At 52.9% G+C, this 13071-nt stretch overlaps 2 protein-coding genes across 2 annotated transcripts; one reads left to right on the plus strand and one right to left on the minus strand.

Annotated features, from left to right (window-relative positions):
* Positions 1–1478: 1478 nt before the first annotated feature.
* On the plus strand, positions 1479–10187 carry CAPNS1 (calpain small subunit 1). The gene is made up of 11 exons (XM_039249684.1): positions 1479–1619; positions 2488–2705; positions 3684–3717; positions 4004–4093; positions 4245–4302; positions 4401–4465; positions 6682–6750; positions 6851–6929; positions 7018–7134; positions 9378–9436; positions 9623–10187. The coding sequence occupies exons 2-11, from the start codon at positions 2506–2508 to the stop codon at positions 9647–9649; spliced, it is 798 nt and encodes a 265-aa protein (XP_039105615.1). The 5' UTR covers positions 1479–1619; positions 2488–2505; the 3' UTR covers positions 9650–10187.
* Positions 10188–11152: 965 nt separating this feature from the next.
* On the minus strand, positions 11153–12860 carry LOC120243500 (cytochrome c oxidase subunit 7A1, mitochondrial). Its single transcript, XM_039249654.1, has 4 exons — positions 12766–12860; positions 11984–12070; positions 11759–11843; positions 11153–11271 (listed from the first exon to the last, which is right to left on the minus strand). The coding sequence occupies exons 1-4, from the start codon at positions 12778–12780 to the stop codon at positions 11216–11218; spliced, it is 243 nt and encodes an 80-aa protein (XP_039105585.1). The 5' UTR covers positions 12781–12860; the 3' UTR covers positions 11153–11215.
* Positions 12861–13071: the final 211 nt, after the last annotated feature.

A 13071-nucleotide genomic window follows, 5' to 3' on the forward strand; every position in this document is an offset into this window, starting at 1 on the left:
CATTTTCTCTCCTGTAAGTTCCTGCCTCACAGGCAAAGCTTGTGCAGAAACGCCTAGGCTTGGCTGCAACTGCAGTCTTTGTTGTGATCTTATTATCTGAGCTATTATATCTTATTAATTACACTATTTCTTTTAAGTTTATTATTATTTTTTTTAGTTATCTCTACACCCAATGTGGGTCTCAAACTCATGATCCTGAGATCAAGAGTTACATGCTCTTCTAACTCAGCCAGCTAGGCGCCCCAATATTAATTATATTACGGAAGAGTCAAATACATTAAGGTAGTGGCTAAGGTTACAGGCTAGGGAGTTTACTATCAGTTTATTTGTAAAATGGAAATACTGAATACACCTCTTCTATAGCACTGTTATGAAGGCATATGAAGATATATATAAAGGGCTTAGGAGAGTGCTTGGCCTGTATTTTTATCAGTGTTATCTAAGGATGAGTCAGTCAACCACCTGAGGAATCCAGGTGGGCTACAGGAGGGAACAGCAAGGGTAGACACACACAAGATGATTACTCTTTACTAGGCGTTTAACCACTTAATTCTGAAGAGGGCATGGGAACCCTCACTCATTTTACAGATTAAAAATATCCTTGCTTAAAAAAATAAAATAAAATCCTTGCTCAGAGCCCAAAGAATCCGTTATTAAATGGCAGAGCCAGGATTCAAACTCAAGCTAAGCCAACCTGCAGGGGAGAATCTAAGGGCTAGGCTTGGAAATGTCTGGGAACCAGATTTAACTCCCTCCGAGGAGCCCTGAAGCTTGGAGGATGGAGCCTGAAAGCGAAAGGTCTTCCAAGGCTTCAGTCGCTATTTTTCCTGCCAGCTTCTGCATTCCCCCACCTCCCACTTCTTAACATGCTCTTGGTAACATCTACCCACAAAAGCCAAGACGTGGCCAGAGGGACTCTTCCTGTGGGAAGAATGAGGCGACACTTGGTGACCCTGACTCGGGATAAGAGGGTGCGGGAGGAGGTAGAGGCAGCTGTTGTAGGCGGCCAAGTCCTACCCGCAGTTTGACCGCCATTTGGGCTGCTGCAGGGTCCTGGGAAAGCCAGTCTAGCCTTAGTCCCGGCCCCAAATGCGGGCGCTTGTCCCCAGCTATGGGCCATACAAAATTCAGGGTCTCCAGATGTTTTGTCGCGACAAGGCTAGGATAGGGACCGACTGCCAGAAGTCCCTTTTCCAGCGGACCGAAAATTGCACCCGTGGATGCGTGGAGACTGGCTTTGGGGCGAAAATTCACACTGCAACACTAGGGGGTGATCTTGGGCACGGCGACTGCAGTCCCCCCGGATTTCTTCACCAGAGATGGAGAATTAAGGGAAGACCTCAGACCTCTGAAGCCAGGGCGGGGTCGGAACCCACAGCTCAGGAAACAAGCTGGGCGGAGCCGTGGCGGCCACATCCCTTTACGTGGGGCGGGGCCGGCGCACGCACGCGCAGTTTCCATGCGGGCTCTAGGACCGCGCGGATGCGTGCTGGGCCGCCCCGCAGTGCTTAACAGGGTCCTGGCCGCCTGAGTCACGGGCCCCGCCCTACGGAGCCGGACGCGGCCCGAGGCCCGGGAACTGCACAGGCGAACGGACTGGAGGACGTGAGAGCGAGACGGTGAGCGCCCGATCTAGTTTACCCCTGTACTCTGTAATCCCGGCCCTTGCGGCCCCCAGATTCCACGAGACCCTTAAATCTCGGCCTCAGGGGTCTCCGAGACCCAGGATCTCAGATTTGAAGCCCCACTCTGTCCGGCCCCCTATCCTGCCCCGGGGACTTCTCCAGGATCTAAGATACTAGCCCATGGATTTGAGAGGTACCCCACAAATTCTGCCCAGGGTGGGACCTCCAGAACCACGATCCTTGGATCCGTGCTCCCAATTCTAATAGGAACGCTGCTATCCCGGACCCCGGGATTCACACCCACAATCTTAGACCCGAGCCCACAGAATCAGCGGTGACATTGCAGTCCCGCTGCTGGGAGTACCTAAACCCTCAAGCCCACATTCTGGATTTCCTAAACCCTGACCCGGAGGTCTCCATGTCGAGAATCTCTGATCGGCGACCCTGACCCGCCCAAGATCCCGAAGTCCAGGTCTAGGGCTCAAATCTCAGAATAGAGTGGCCGGACACGTCAAACTTGTGGCCCCCATCTTGAGAACCCCATCAGAACCGGGACCCCTACCCTTAATGATGCCTATGCGTAGACTCCGTCCAGGGTCCCTCAAACCAGACGGAGATCCTTTGAACCCAGAGGGGATTTCAAACCCGATTCTCCTTCCCTATCCCACTCCTCCGAGAACTACCTTCTTCCGGAAGCCCAAACCCCATCCCAAATGGACCCTCAAGTCCCAGTGGGAGGATAAGTTCCCGCCGGGAGGCCTCATATCACTCTCCCAAGTGCAGCTGTCAAAAATGCATATTTTTGTGGGGAGGGAGAGGGCTCAATGGCGATGCGGTCTTTTGACTCCTTTTTTCCCCTCAGGAATCTTAATTCGCAGCCATGTTCCTGGTTAACTCGTTCTTGAAGGGAGGCGGCGGCGGGGGAGGCGGGGGCCTGGGCGGAGGCCTGGGGAATGTGATCGGAGGCCTGATCAGCGGGGCCGGAGGAGGCGGTGGCGGCGGCGGCGGAGGAGGAGGCGGCGGCGGAGGCGGTGGCGGAACTGCCATGCGCATCCTGGGCGGGGTTATTAGTGCCATCAGGTAAGGGGGGGCCTGAGGAGGGGAGGGGCCTGGTGGAGGAGGATGTCCCGCCTGCAAAGATTGAGGTAACCTGGGGACTGACATTCTTCGTTAATTAGGCTGGGCGGGACCTGGGCTGAGGCTAGAGTAGGGCCCCTCTCGAGGGGCGGACGGTAGTGAGGCTGATGGCAGTTTAGGAGGCGGGGCTTGGCATGGGCGGAGTCTTACTGTTGAGGGGACGAAACGATGGGACGCGGCTGGGCTTTGGGAGGTGGGGCTTAATGGGGCTGGGCGCGGCCCACTTCCCGCTAGCCTGGAGACGGATGTTAAGGGGGTGGAGCCAATGAGGCTGGGAGTGGCTTCATGGGGGCAAGGTTTGTCTTAGGGTAGCGGCATGGCAGTCGTTGGGTCGGTGAGGAGGTGGATGCAGAAGAGGCCAAGGCCTAAATGAGATAGGGGAAATGTATCGATTGGGCTGGGTCCGGCTGGAAACTGACTGGTTTAAAACAGAAATACCTCCTAGCGGAGGTAGAGCAAAGTTGTCGTTAGGGGCCATTAAGCCCCTAACCTTGGCCACCTCACGAAGGGATGGGAACTCATGGAGCTGCGGTGGGATGTTGGGAAGACACCGGCGTTTAGGAAGCCATGGGATGGAGTAGGTTCCTAAGCAGAACCTTCCCGAGGAGGTTGGAGCCCCGGGAAGCTGGGGCAGCGCTTCTGTGAAGCAGCCCTCAAATGGGTCTGTTGAGGTATCTGCCGTAGGGCGGGTGTGCTCTGGCGGGAGTGGGGCCTACTATGGGGGGCGGGCCTGTGGGTTTCCTGCCAGGTGCAACCAGGGTAGTAAAGATAGGGATAGGAAAGGACAAGGACAGATAAGCCAGTTTGAGGGAGCAGGTGCCGAGAGTATGGGTAGAGGGGTTGAAGGGTTGGGGCGAGGGGTCTGGCACCCTTTGGAGGCCCTGCCCTCTGGCGCTAACTCCCTGACTCCTTTCTCTTCAGTGAGGCCGCCGCACAATACAACCCAGAGCCTCCGGTAAGCCACCCTCCACAAAAGAAGACCCTGCTTCTCACTCCAAGGCCTTTTTCAGCATCCATCCTTGTCCCTTTGTCCCTTTGATAAAATGTTTCTCATTTAGTTTCTCCCTTGCCATGTCCCCAAATTTAGTCATGGATCTTAGCTGTACCCACTCCCTGTTCACTGACCACCTCTCATTCCTTTGATCATCCAGTCGCCCAGCCCACTCTGACTTTCCCACATAGGGCTGTCCTGGCCAGGGCACCCCTCCCCCCACTTGCTCTGAGATCTCCTCCCTCTACAGCCTCCACGCACCCATTACTCCAACATTGAGGCCAATGAGAGTGAGGAGGTCCGGCAGTTCCGGAGGCTCTTTGCCCAGCTGGCTGGAGATGTAAGTAACCCTGGGCCCCCATCCTTATCCTAACTTCCATGCCTTCCTTTGGGCTGCCTTGCATGCACACTCAACAACTGCAATATCCAAAGAATCCTCATTCTGACTCATGACACTCTTCCTTTTAACCATCTCTGACTTCTCCCTATAGGACATGGAGGTCAGTGCTACAGAACTCATGAACATTCTCAACAAAGTCGTAACCCGACGTGAGTGATGGGGTCAACGTAGGGCAGGTTTAAAGTGATGGGTGCTGGCTGGGGTAGCTGTGACCTCTGACCTCTGACTTTCAACCTGTCTCCCACAGACCCTGATCTGAAAACTGATGGTTTTGGCATTGACACGTGTCGCAGCATGGTGGCCGTGATGGACGTATCCTTAGAGGCAATCTAGCGGAAGCCTTGGGTGAAGAAGGAGTTTTGGGAGCATGGTTGGGACAGTCAGGGTGTAGCTTTCATACCTACCAACATGGACATGCATATATCAGAACACATATGCACTACCACACACGCAGATATGTGACAATAAATAGTAACATCACCTGTCACAGCTGGCACTTCACAGCCATCCTGTTAAATAGGCAGAACTGTTATAGTCCATTTTATAGGTGAAGAAACTGAGACTCAGAGAGAGGCAGTCATTTGAAGTTATAAGAAACAGTAAGTGGCAGGATAGGCATTTGGACTCAGGTCTCTTAAGCTTGAGGATGCAAGTTTATTTCCTTCCTTCCTGCCTTCCTGCCTCCCTGCTTTCCTTTTTTCATTTATATTTATTTTAGAGAGAGAGAGAAAGCAGAGGAGAGGGGCAGGGGGAGAGAGAGAATCCCAAGCAGGCTCTGTACTCAGTGCATATGACCTGAGCCAAAACCAAGAGTCAGACGTTCAACTGATTGAGCCACCCAGGCTTCCCTCTTTTTTTTTTCTTTTTTTTTTTTTTTTAAAGTAAGCACTGCACCCAATGTGGAGCTTGAACTCATGACCCTGAGATCAAGAGTACCATGCTCTACCCACTGAGCCAGCCAGGTGCCCCAAGAACCCAAGCTTATAACTGTTGTAGTGTGCCCATATACATGTGCATGTGTACATGGGCATACCCGTATCCATGAAGCTCTGTGTTCACAGGAAGACATGCATGTTTACATATGAGCCAGTCATTAGCTAATCTTGGATGTGTGCACGCTCAGCACATAGGGAAAATGTAGACACACATGTATTACATGTGATCATATACATGTGCTGCAGTTACATAATCTTGGCTGTGCCATTTAGCAAGGTTACTGAGCCTCTCTGTGCCTCAGTCTGCCTAGAAAATGAGGTGAATGATAATGGTGACAACTGATTTGGAGCTCCACTCAAAGGTTTAGTACACTGCATAGCACTTAGTACTAAATGGTCTGTACACATTAGCTGTTACTATGACCTTCAGTAGATTTTCATCTCTGAACCTGATTCTTTCTCTGTGACTGGGGAATAATACTGGTACGGTGGTGTCTTAAGGATTTAGCGAGAAAGTAATGTTCCTGAGAAGCTTAGCACTGCCTGGCATGTGTTAGGTAACTTGATTAAGTCTTGGCTGTCATTATTATTGAGAGTTTATCAAATACTACTTCCTGAGCCAAGGGCTTTATCTCATTCTGTTTTTATCACAAACCCAGCAGGTGTTTATTATCATCACCTTTCCTTAGAGTTCTTTTTTTTTTTTTTTAATTTATTTCTGAGAGAGAGAGAGAGAGACAGTGTGAGCAGGGGAGGGTCAGAGAGAGGGAGGTACAGAATCTGAAACAGGCTGCAGGCTCTTAGCTAGCTGTCAGCACAGAGCCCGACACGGGGCTCGAACCCACGAACCGTGAGATTATGCCCTGAGCCAAAGTCGGACACTTAATGGACTGAGCCACTCAGGTGCCCCACCTTAGAGTTCTAAGACACCCATGTTTTTCACATATCCTGACATTTATGAAATTGAATTGCTATTACAAATTTTATAAATGAGGAGTTAGCAACAATTTTCAGGTGAGGAATTTATAGTTTAGAGAAGTTCAATATAATTCCCCATGGTTATGTTTAAACTAGAAATATAGGGGCGCCTGGCTAGATCAGTTGGTGGAGCAAGCGACTCTTGATCTTGGGGTTATAAGGTGGACCCCCATGTTAGGTGTAGAGATTACTTAAAAGTAAAATCTTGAGGCGCCTGGGTGGCTCGGTCAGTTAAGCGTCTGACTTTGGCTCAGATCACGATCTCACGATTCATGAGTTTGAGCCCCGCATCAGGCTCTGTGCTAACAGTTCAGAGCATGGAGCCTCCTTCAGATTCTGTGTGTCCCTCCCTCTGCCCCTCTCCCACTCGCATTCTGTCTCTGTCTCTCAAAAAATAAATAAACATTAAAAAGATAAATAAATAAAATCTTTTAAAAAATGAACTAACCTATGTATGGATAAAAAGAAAAGTGAAACCATATCCAAGGTGGCATGACTGGGATGGGATGGGAGCTGGGGGTTTAGCCCAGCCCCCCCACTTGGTCATTATCACAGCGCATACAGTGCATCCCTCCGGGTACAACCATCACACTTTTCTTAACGCCTTTCCACCAGAGTGATACCACAGGCAAGCTGGGCTTCCAGGAATTCAAGTACTTGTGGAACAACATCAAAAAGTGGCAGGTGCGTGGTGGCCTCACACTCCTAGCATAGAGACCCTCAAGCCATGAAGATGCCATGCCCCATGATGTTCAGTTGACTTCTTCCCTCCCTGTCCCCACAGGCCATATACAAACAGTTTGATGTTGACCGTTCAGGTACCATCGGCAGCAGTGAACTCCCAGGAGCCTTTGAGGCAGCAGGTATGGCTGGCAGGGACATGGTTGGACTGGGGGTGGGAGTGGGTTGGGCCCTGTGCTCCCCCCACCTGAGAAATGAAACTGTTCTCAGGGTTCCACCTGAACGAACATCTCTACAACATGATCATCCGGCGCTACTCTGATGAAGGAGGGAACATGGATTTTGACAACTTCATTAGCTGCCTGGTCAGACTGGATGCTATGTTCCGTGAGTGATACACCCCAGCTCTCTTCCTAGGGGGGGATTTGTTCTCCTTCCTATGGGCAAGGTCTCCTCTGAGCCTGACCCTGAAGGCAAGCGACCCCAGTGACTGAAACAGCCCCAGTTCCTGGCCTCACGTCACTCACAGTCCACTGGAGGAGAGGCAAATACCAGACAGTGACCATCCAGGATGGTTACAGTGGGGGTAAGGGAAGCTCAGGGCAGAGTGGGCTTAGATTTATGAATGGGGAAGCCCAGTGGTCTATTTGAACCTAGGAGGCACCCAATGCAGACTAAGGGATCAAGGAGAGCTTCCTGGAGGAGGACACATGTGAATTGGGCCTGAGGGACAAGGAGGAATAACCCTAGATAGAGAGTGGAGACAAGTGGTGCTGTCGGAATAACCTGTGTGAAGGCCAAAAAGGGAAGGTGCTTTTGGCGTTTTTTGTTGAACTGCATTCTGACGATGGAGAGGGGGGAGGGGGGAGGGTGCAGAGACATAGGCTGAGAGGGGGTAGCAGGGGCTGGATTGTGAGGGCTCTTATGAACATGAATGCATTGAATCCTAAAGATCATCCTGAGAACTGGGAGTTTCTGTCCCCATTTTCTGGAGGAGGAACCTATGGTTCAAGGAGGCAAAACTGCTTGCTCACAACCACTCAGCTACGCAGTTGTAAAACCAGAATTTGAACTTGGATCTGAGAGAACTGAGTGAGAGGAGGTAGGAGCAGTGGGCATGGTCAGGCCATGCAGGGCTGTGAGTGTCATGTTCAGGGGTGTTCAGGCATTATTGGGGGGACTGGAGAGCTATAGCAGGTTCTAGGCAGAGGAAGGACAGGGTCACATTTGGTTTTAGGAAGATCCTCCAGCCTCATGAGAGCCCAGGGAGGGCAAAGCATTAAAACCATGGGTAGAGAAAAAGGGGCAGTTCTGTCAGGGACATGAAGGGGAAGGTGGGAATGGACAATAAGGGCAAATGATTCCAAAAGTCACACATGAGAAGGCCTCAGAAATGGCCATCGGCAATAGTAGCTGCAGTGAGTGCAGTGTCTGGGATACCACGTATGTGGACACCTGAGTGTGTAACTGAGTGGTGAGTGAGAGAGGAAGCACAGACAGTGTAGGCTCAGGTTTACCTACGCTTGGCTATGGGTGGGGAACCTAAGTCAGGTTTCAGGGCAGGAGTGGGGACCATACGAGACTATAGGAGCAGGAAGTGGAGGAAAGCTAGGCCCTTAGAGGTCTGTGGCGGAGGTGGGGCACAGGTCGGTACAGAGGCCGTTAGTGAGGGGGCTCACAGCCTGGGTTCCAATCCTGATGTTCCTGGGGCACATCGCTTCGCTTTCTGTGCCCTATTTTAAAGTGACACTTATCTGGGCACCTGGGTGGCCCAACTGGTTGAGTGTCTGACTTTGGCTCAGGTCATGGTCTCCAGGTTGGTGAGTTTGAGCCCCACTTCAGGTCCCCCGGCTGTCAGTCTGTCAGCACAGAGCCTGCTTTGAATCCTGTCTCCTTCTCTCTGCCCTTCTCCCACTTGTGCTTGCTCACTCGCTCTTTCTCAGAAAATAAATAAAACAAACAAAAAAAAAATGACATTTATCTCACAGAATTTAATTAAATGAGTTAATACATGGAAAGTACTTTATACAGTGTTTGGCACAGAGTAAGAACTAAAGTGCTTGCCATTATTATTTCTTCATATATATGTATATATATGTATGGGTTTTTTTTTTATTATTATTAAGTAAACTCCATCCAATGTGGGGCTTGACCTCATGCCCCTGAGATGCTGTGATCAAGAGTTGAATCCTCCACCAACTGAACAAGCCAGGTGCTCCCAAGTACTAGCCATTATTCTAATCATCACTTAGTATATTTTTCTCCTTTTAAAAAATATTTTATTATTGTTTTAATGCTTATTTATTTTTTGAGAGAGAGAGCAAGAGAGCATGCAAGTGGAGGGGCAGAGAGAGGGGAAGACAGAATCTGAAGCAGGCTCCGCACCATCAGCGCAGAGCCTGCCTCAGGGCTCCAGCTAATGAACGGTGAGATCATGACCTGAGCCGCACATGTAACTGACTGAGCCACCCAGGAGTCCCTAAGATTTTATCTTTAAGTTATCTCCACAGCCAGCCACTGTGGGACTTGAACTCAGAATCCCAAGATCAGGAGTCACATGCTCTACTGACTGAGTCAGCATGTATATTTTTATCCTAAAAGCTAAATCCCCCATCCCTTTCCTTCTCTAGGTGCCTTTAAATCTCTTGACAAGGATGGCACTGGACAAATTCAAGTGAACATCCAGGAGGTAAGAACCCCCATTCTGGGATGTGGGTGCCCGGAAGGGGACCCCCCTCCTCTCAGCTCCATGTACCAACTCTGAGCTGGGGGTCCCGCCCTCCTATTTTCCCCAACAGCCCCAGGGTCAGGGCAGAGAAAGGTGTCTGCTAGCCTTCCGTTCTCTGCTCCTCACTCTGCGCCTTCCTCTCCCCAGTGGCTGCAGCTGACGATGTATTCGTGAATGGGAAGCCCAGAGCTGCCCCCTCATCACCTTGCTATAGGAGTCCCCTTGGATTCTTCCATCTCTCCCAGGACGGAGCCAGTCTGCAGTCTCATCTTCATGGGTCCTGCTGACCCAGAGGTCTTTCAGTTCCCCCAGCCCTTGGCACTTGGCTTCTCAGTGCACAGCCTGGGCCCAACACGCCCCAACGTGCCATGCCCTGAGTCACCCCTGGCTCGGAAACACTCCAACACACCCTGTCCCAACGGTTACCCCACCCCCAGCACACCCATCCCACACCCGCTCCATAACCCTTCTCATGTACATGTGCCAAGGCAAACAGTTATGTTGCTTCCACACCCCAAGGGCCCTTCCCTCAGTTCTGGGAGGCTCCCTCCCGTCCCTACGCAGCCTGGCCCACCTGTTCACAGCTGCCACCCTGGTAGTCAAACTCCAGGCCATAACAGGTCCAGGCGCCCCTGTGCCTCCGGCTGTATTCTTCTCTCAGCCTGCCAGGCCCAGGAGGAAATAAAAGTACCCCAGTTGCTGCTGTCTCTGAGATGTGCCTCCTGTTTTGAGAGTTGAGTGGTGGCTCTATCTCTGTGAGGGGCAGAGGGAGTCTAGGTCAATGGGGGGAGGGGTGTCTGTCTGTCTCCCATGTCTGTCCCCAGGCCTGGATCTGCATGTCTCCTAGTCCGTTTCTTATCTATGTCTTTCTTTCTTTTTTTTTTTTTTTTAATGTTTTTTATTTATTTCTAGGAGAGAGAGAGAGAGAGACAGCGTGAGCAGGGGAGGGTCAGAGAGAGAGGGAGTCACAGACTCTGAAACAGGCTCCAGGCTCCGAGCTGGCAGTCAGCACAGAGCCCGACGCGGGGCTCGAACCCACGAACCGCGAGATCATGACCTAAGCGAAAGTCGGACGCTTAACCGACTAAGCCACCCAGGCGCCCCTATGTCTTCTTTCTCCTACTGGATTCTAGTTGAGCCAGAGCCCCATTCTTGCTGAGATCCCTCGCAGATCCTGTGGAGGCTGAGACTGGGACCCATAAGCCTGGGCAATCTCTGCCTCTGCTACAAGAGCCAGGCTCTTGGGAGGTCTCAGTACCGCCCCTGGCTCTGTCCCCCAAGGCCATGTTTGTCCCCTCTCTATGCTGTCCTGAGTGAGTCAGCCCTCAGTTGCCTCTGCCTCTGTTGTGTCGTGGGCCACACTATCTTCCTTCCCACCCTCGAGCCTCTGCGGGGAGAAGGGCTACCATCCCAGAATCCAGAGGCCCTGTCGAACAGGGGACACGACCCCAGACTCCCAGGCCCTAAGAGGCAGCCCAGGGGTGCTGTTTGGGGTCCCCAGCCCCTCAGGAGGGCTGAGAGGCAGCGACATCCTAGGAGTAGGCTTTTAGTGGTAGTAATCCTCTAGCATGAGGGACTCCAGGCTGTGACAATGTGCTGTCCATCATGTAGAGATTCCTTGCTGGTGGGAAGATGGGTTTGGGGGGGGGGGGGGACAAACAGAGGCCACAGCTGGACTGGGTTCCCCACAAAGCCAGCACATTTATTGATGCTTGTTCAGGTCCTGCAGGCTTCTTGGTCTCACTTCTGGTGAGGGAAGGAGGCCCAGCCAAGGCAGTACAGGCTATAGACGGTGCCTAGGGAGGGAGTATAGTGACAAAGGGTGAGATCCTAATTGCCTCCCTGAACCCCATCTCAGGCTTTGAAGGCCCTGTGTAGGATCCCCAATCACCAATCTGGATCCTAGCCCCAGTTCAGGCTCCAGCTCCCTTCCCAAACTGCACTTCAAGTGCAGAATCCCCTAGCCTTGATCCAGACCAGGCTGCCAGCTTTCTCCACAATTCCTGCCTGCCCCCTCCCCCACCCCCACCACTCCCCCTGGGACAGGAGCCCAAGCCCTAGGTGCTACCTTCCTATATGCCAGCGCGGAATCCTGGACAGTCCCCAAAACTTGGCCAGCCCAGAACCCAATCCCCCTCCCTAAGCCCCAGCCCAACACTAGCCCTCTCCCCAGACCTGAGCCCAGGAACCAGCCCCTTCCTCACTCCAGCTCGAGCCCCGCCTCCGCTCTCCCTCTCCCCCCCCCCCCCCAAGCAGTTCAAGTTGAGAGGGCCCTGCACTCACCCCCTAGACACAGGCCCATGGTCACTCGGTACAGGATGTTGTCTGTTGCCCCGCCTTTCAGGTGCACCGGGAGGTCATTGTCTGCCTGGGTGGTGGGGGCGTCCAATGAGAGGGGTGTACGGGGTGGACCGGATTCCCAGGCTGCCCCTACTTGGCTCGAGGACCGAGCTTGAGCAGGGTGGGACTCAAGCGCCTTCCCTTCGCCCCGCCCCCCGCTCCGCCTACCTGGAAGATTTTCTGTTTCTCAGCCACTCGGTTCTCAAAGCGGTTCCGGGCGGTTGAGCTGAAAGAGCGAGCCAGTGCCTGGGAGACCTGGCGGGGGAGGGAGTGGATGGGTATTGGGGACACCTGAAAGGACGTCCCGAAGGGGTCCGGCTGTTGGGGGTGGGGTGGAGAGTCGGGCTCTCAGAGGCCCCGACACGGGGACGGCTCTGTTCCTTGAGGGTGTCTCAAAAGCTAGATCCGAACCGCCAGGACGAGGAAAGGAAGGGGTCCTGTCAAAGCCCAGAAAAAAGGGACTCTCGCCCAGAAGGCTTAGAGGTTTCCGGATTGTTTAGAGAGTCCTGGAAGAGGAGCGGGCCTAGATGGGAGACTTGTTCTGCGGGTCCAAGTCTAGAAATGTTTTTGGGGGCGAAAGTTTCCTGGATTAACGGGAGGAGCCCTGGATCCGGGTGCCTCACGGGGTTTACACACTGCCTAAGAAGGGAGGGGGAGGGGAAGCAGTGTTAAGTTCCCAGGGCCTAGGTCCCAAGATGTTAAAGGAACCCTAAATGAAGGAAAGGAACTCAAAGCGGGGCGTTGGGCCATGTCGGGGGTTCCCGGTTGTCTCAGAACCCCTTGGATTAGGAGGCGGGGGTTGAGAGTCTCAGGCTGTTTAGGAGGGAGTCCCAAAGCCTGAAGGGGGCTCACGTTCCAAGGCCCCAGATCCCGGGATGTTCAGTGAGTCTCGTTATAGAGGCGACGGCTTCCGGGTTGGGGTTCCCGGCCCAGCTCCTGGGGACCCTCACCCTCAAGGCCCTCATTCTGCGTCCTCCTCTTCGGCTGGAGTCACCTCCCCTCTCAGCCCAAGGACACACAGGGCCCTCCCTTCCCCGGGAATCACAGGCCACGCCCTCGGCCTGACAGCTGGTCCCCCGGTCAGTGGTGGCGGGCGGGGTGTGGGGGAAGTTGAGCAAACCCTGCAGCCAGATTCGTATTCGCATTCATCTGACAGACGCACGGAGACGAAGCTCCAATCCCGCCCTCGCCTCCCCCCGCCCCCCCAAATGTTTAAAGCATCCATCTGTTGCTTGGAATTTCTACCCGTCCAAGTG

This window comes from Hyaena hyaena, unplaced genomic scaffold (genome assembly GCF_003009895.1).
Source record: "Hyaena hyaena isolate Hyena2069 unplaced genomic scaffold, ASM300989v1 scaffold_345, whole genome shotgun sequence".
Lineage (NCBI taxonomy): Eukaryota > Metazoa > Chordata > Mammalia > Carnivora > Hyaenidae > Hyaena > Hyaena hyaena.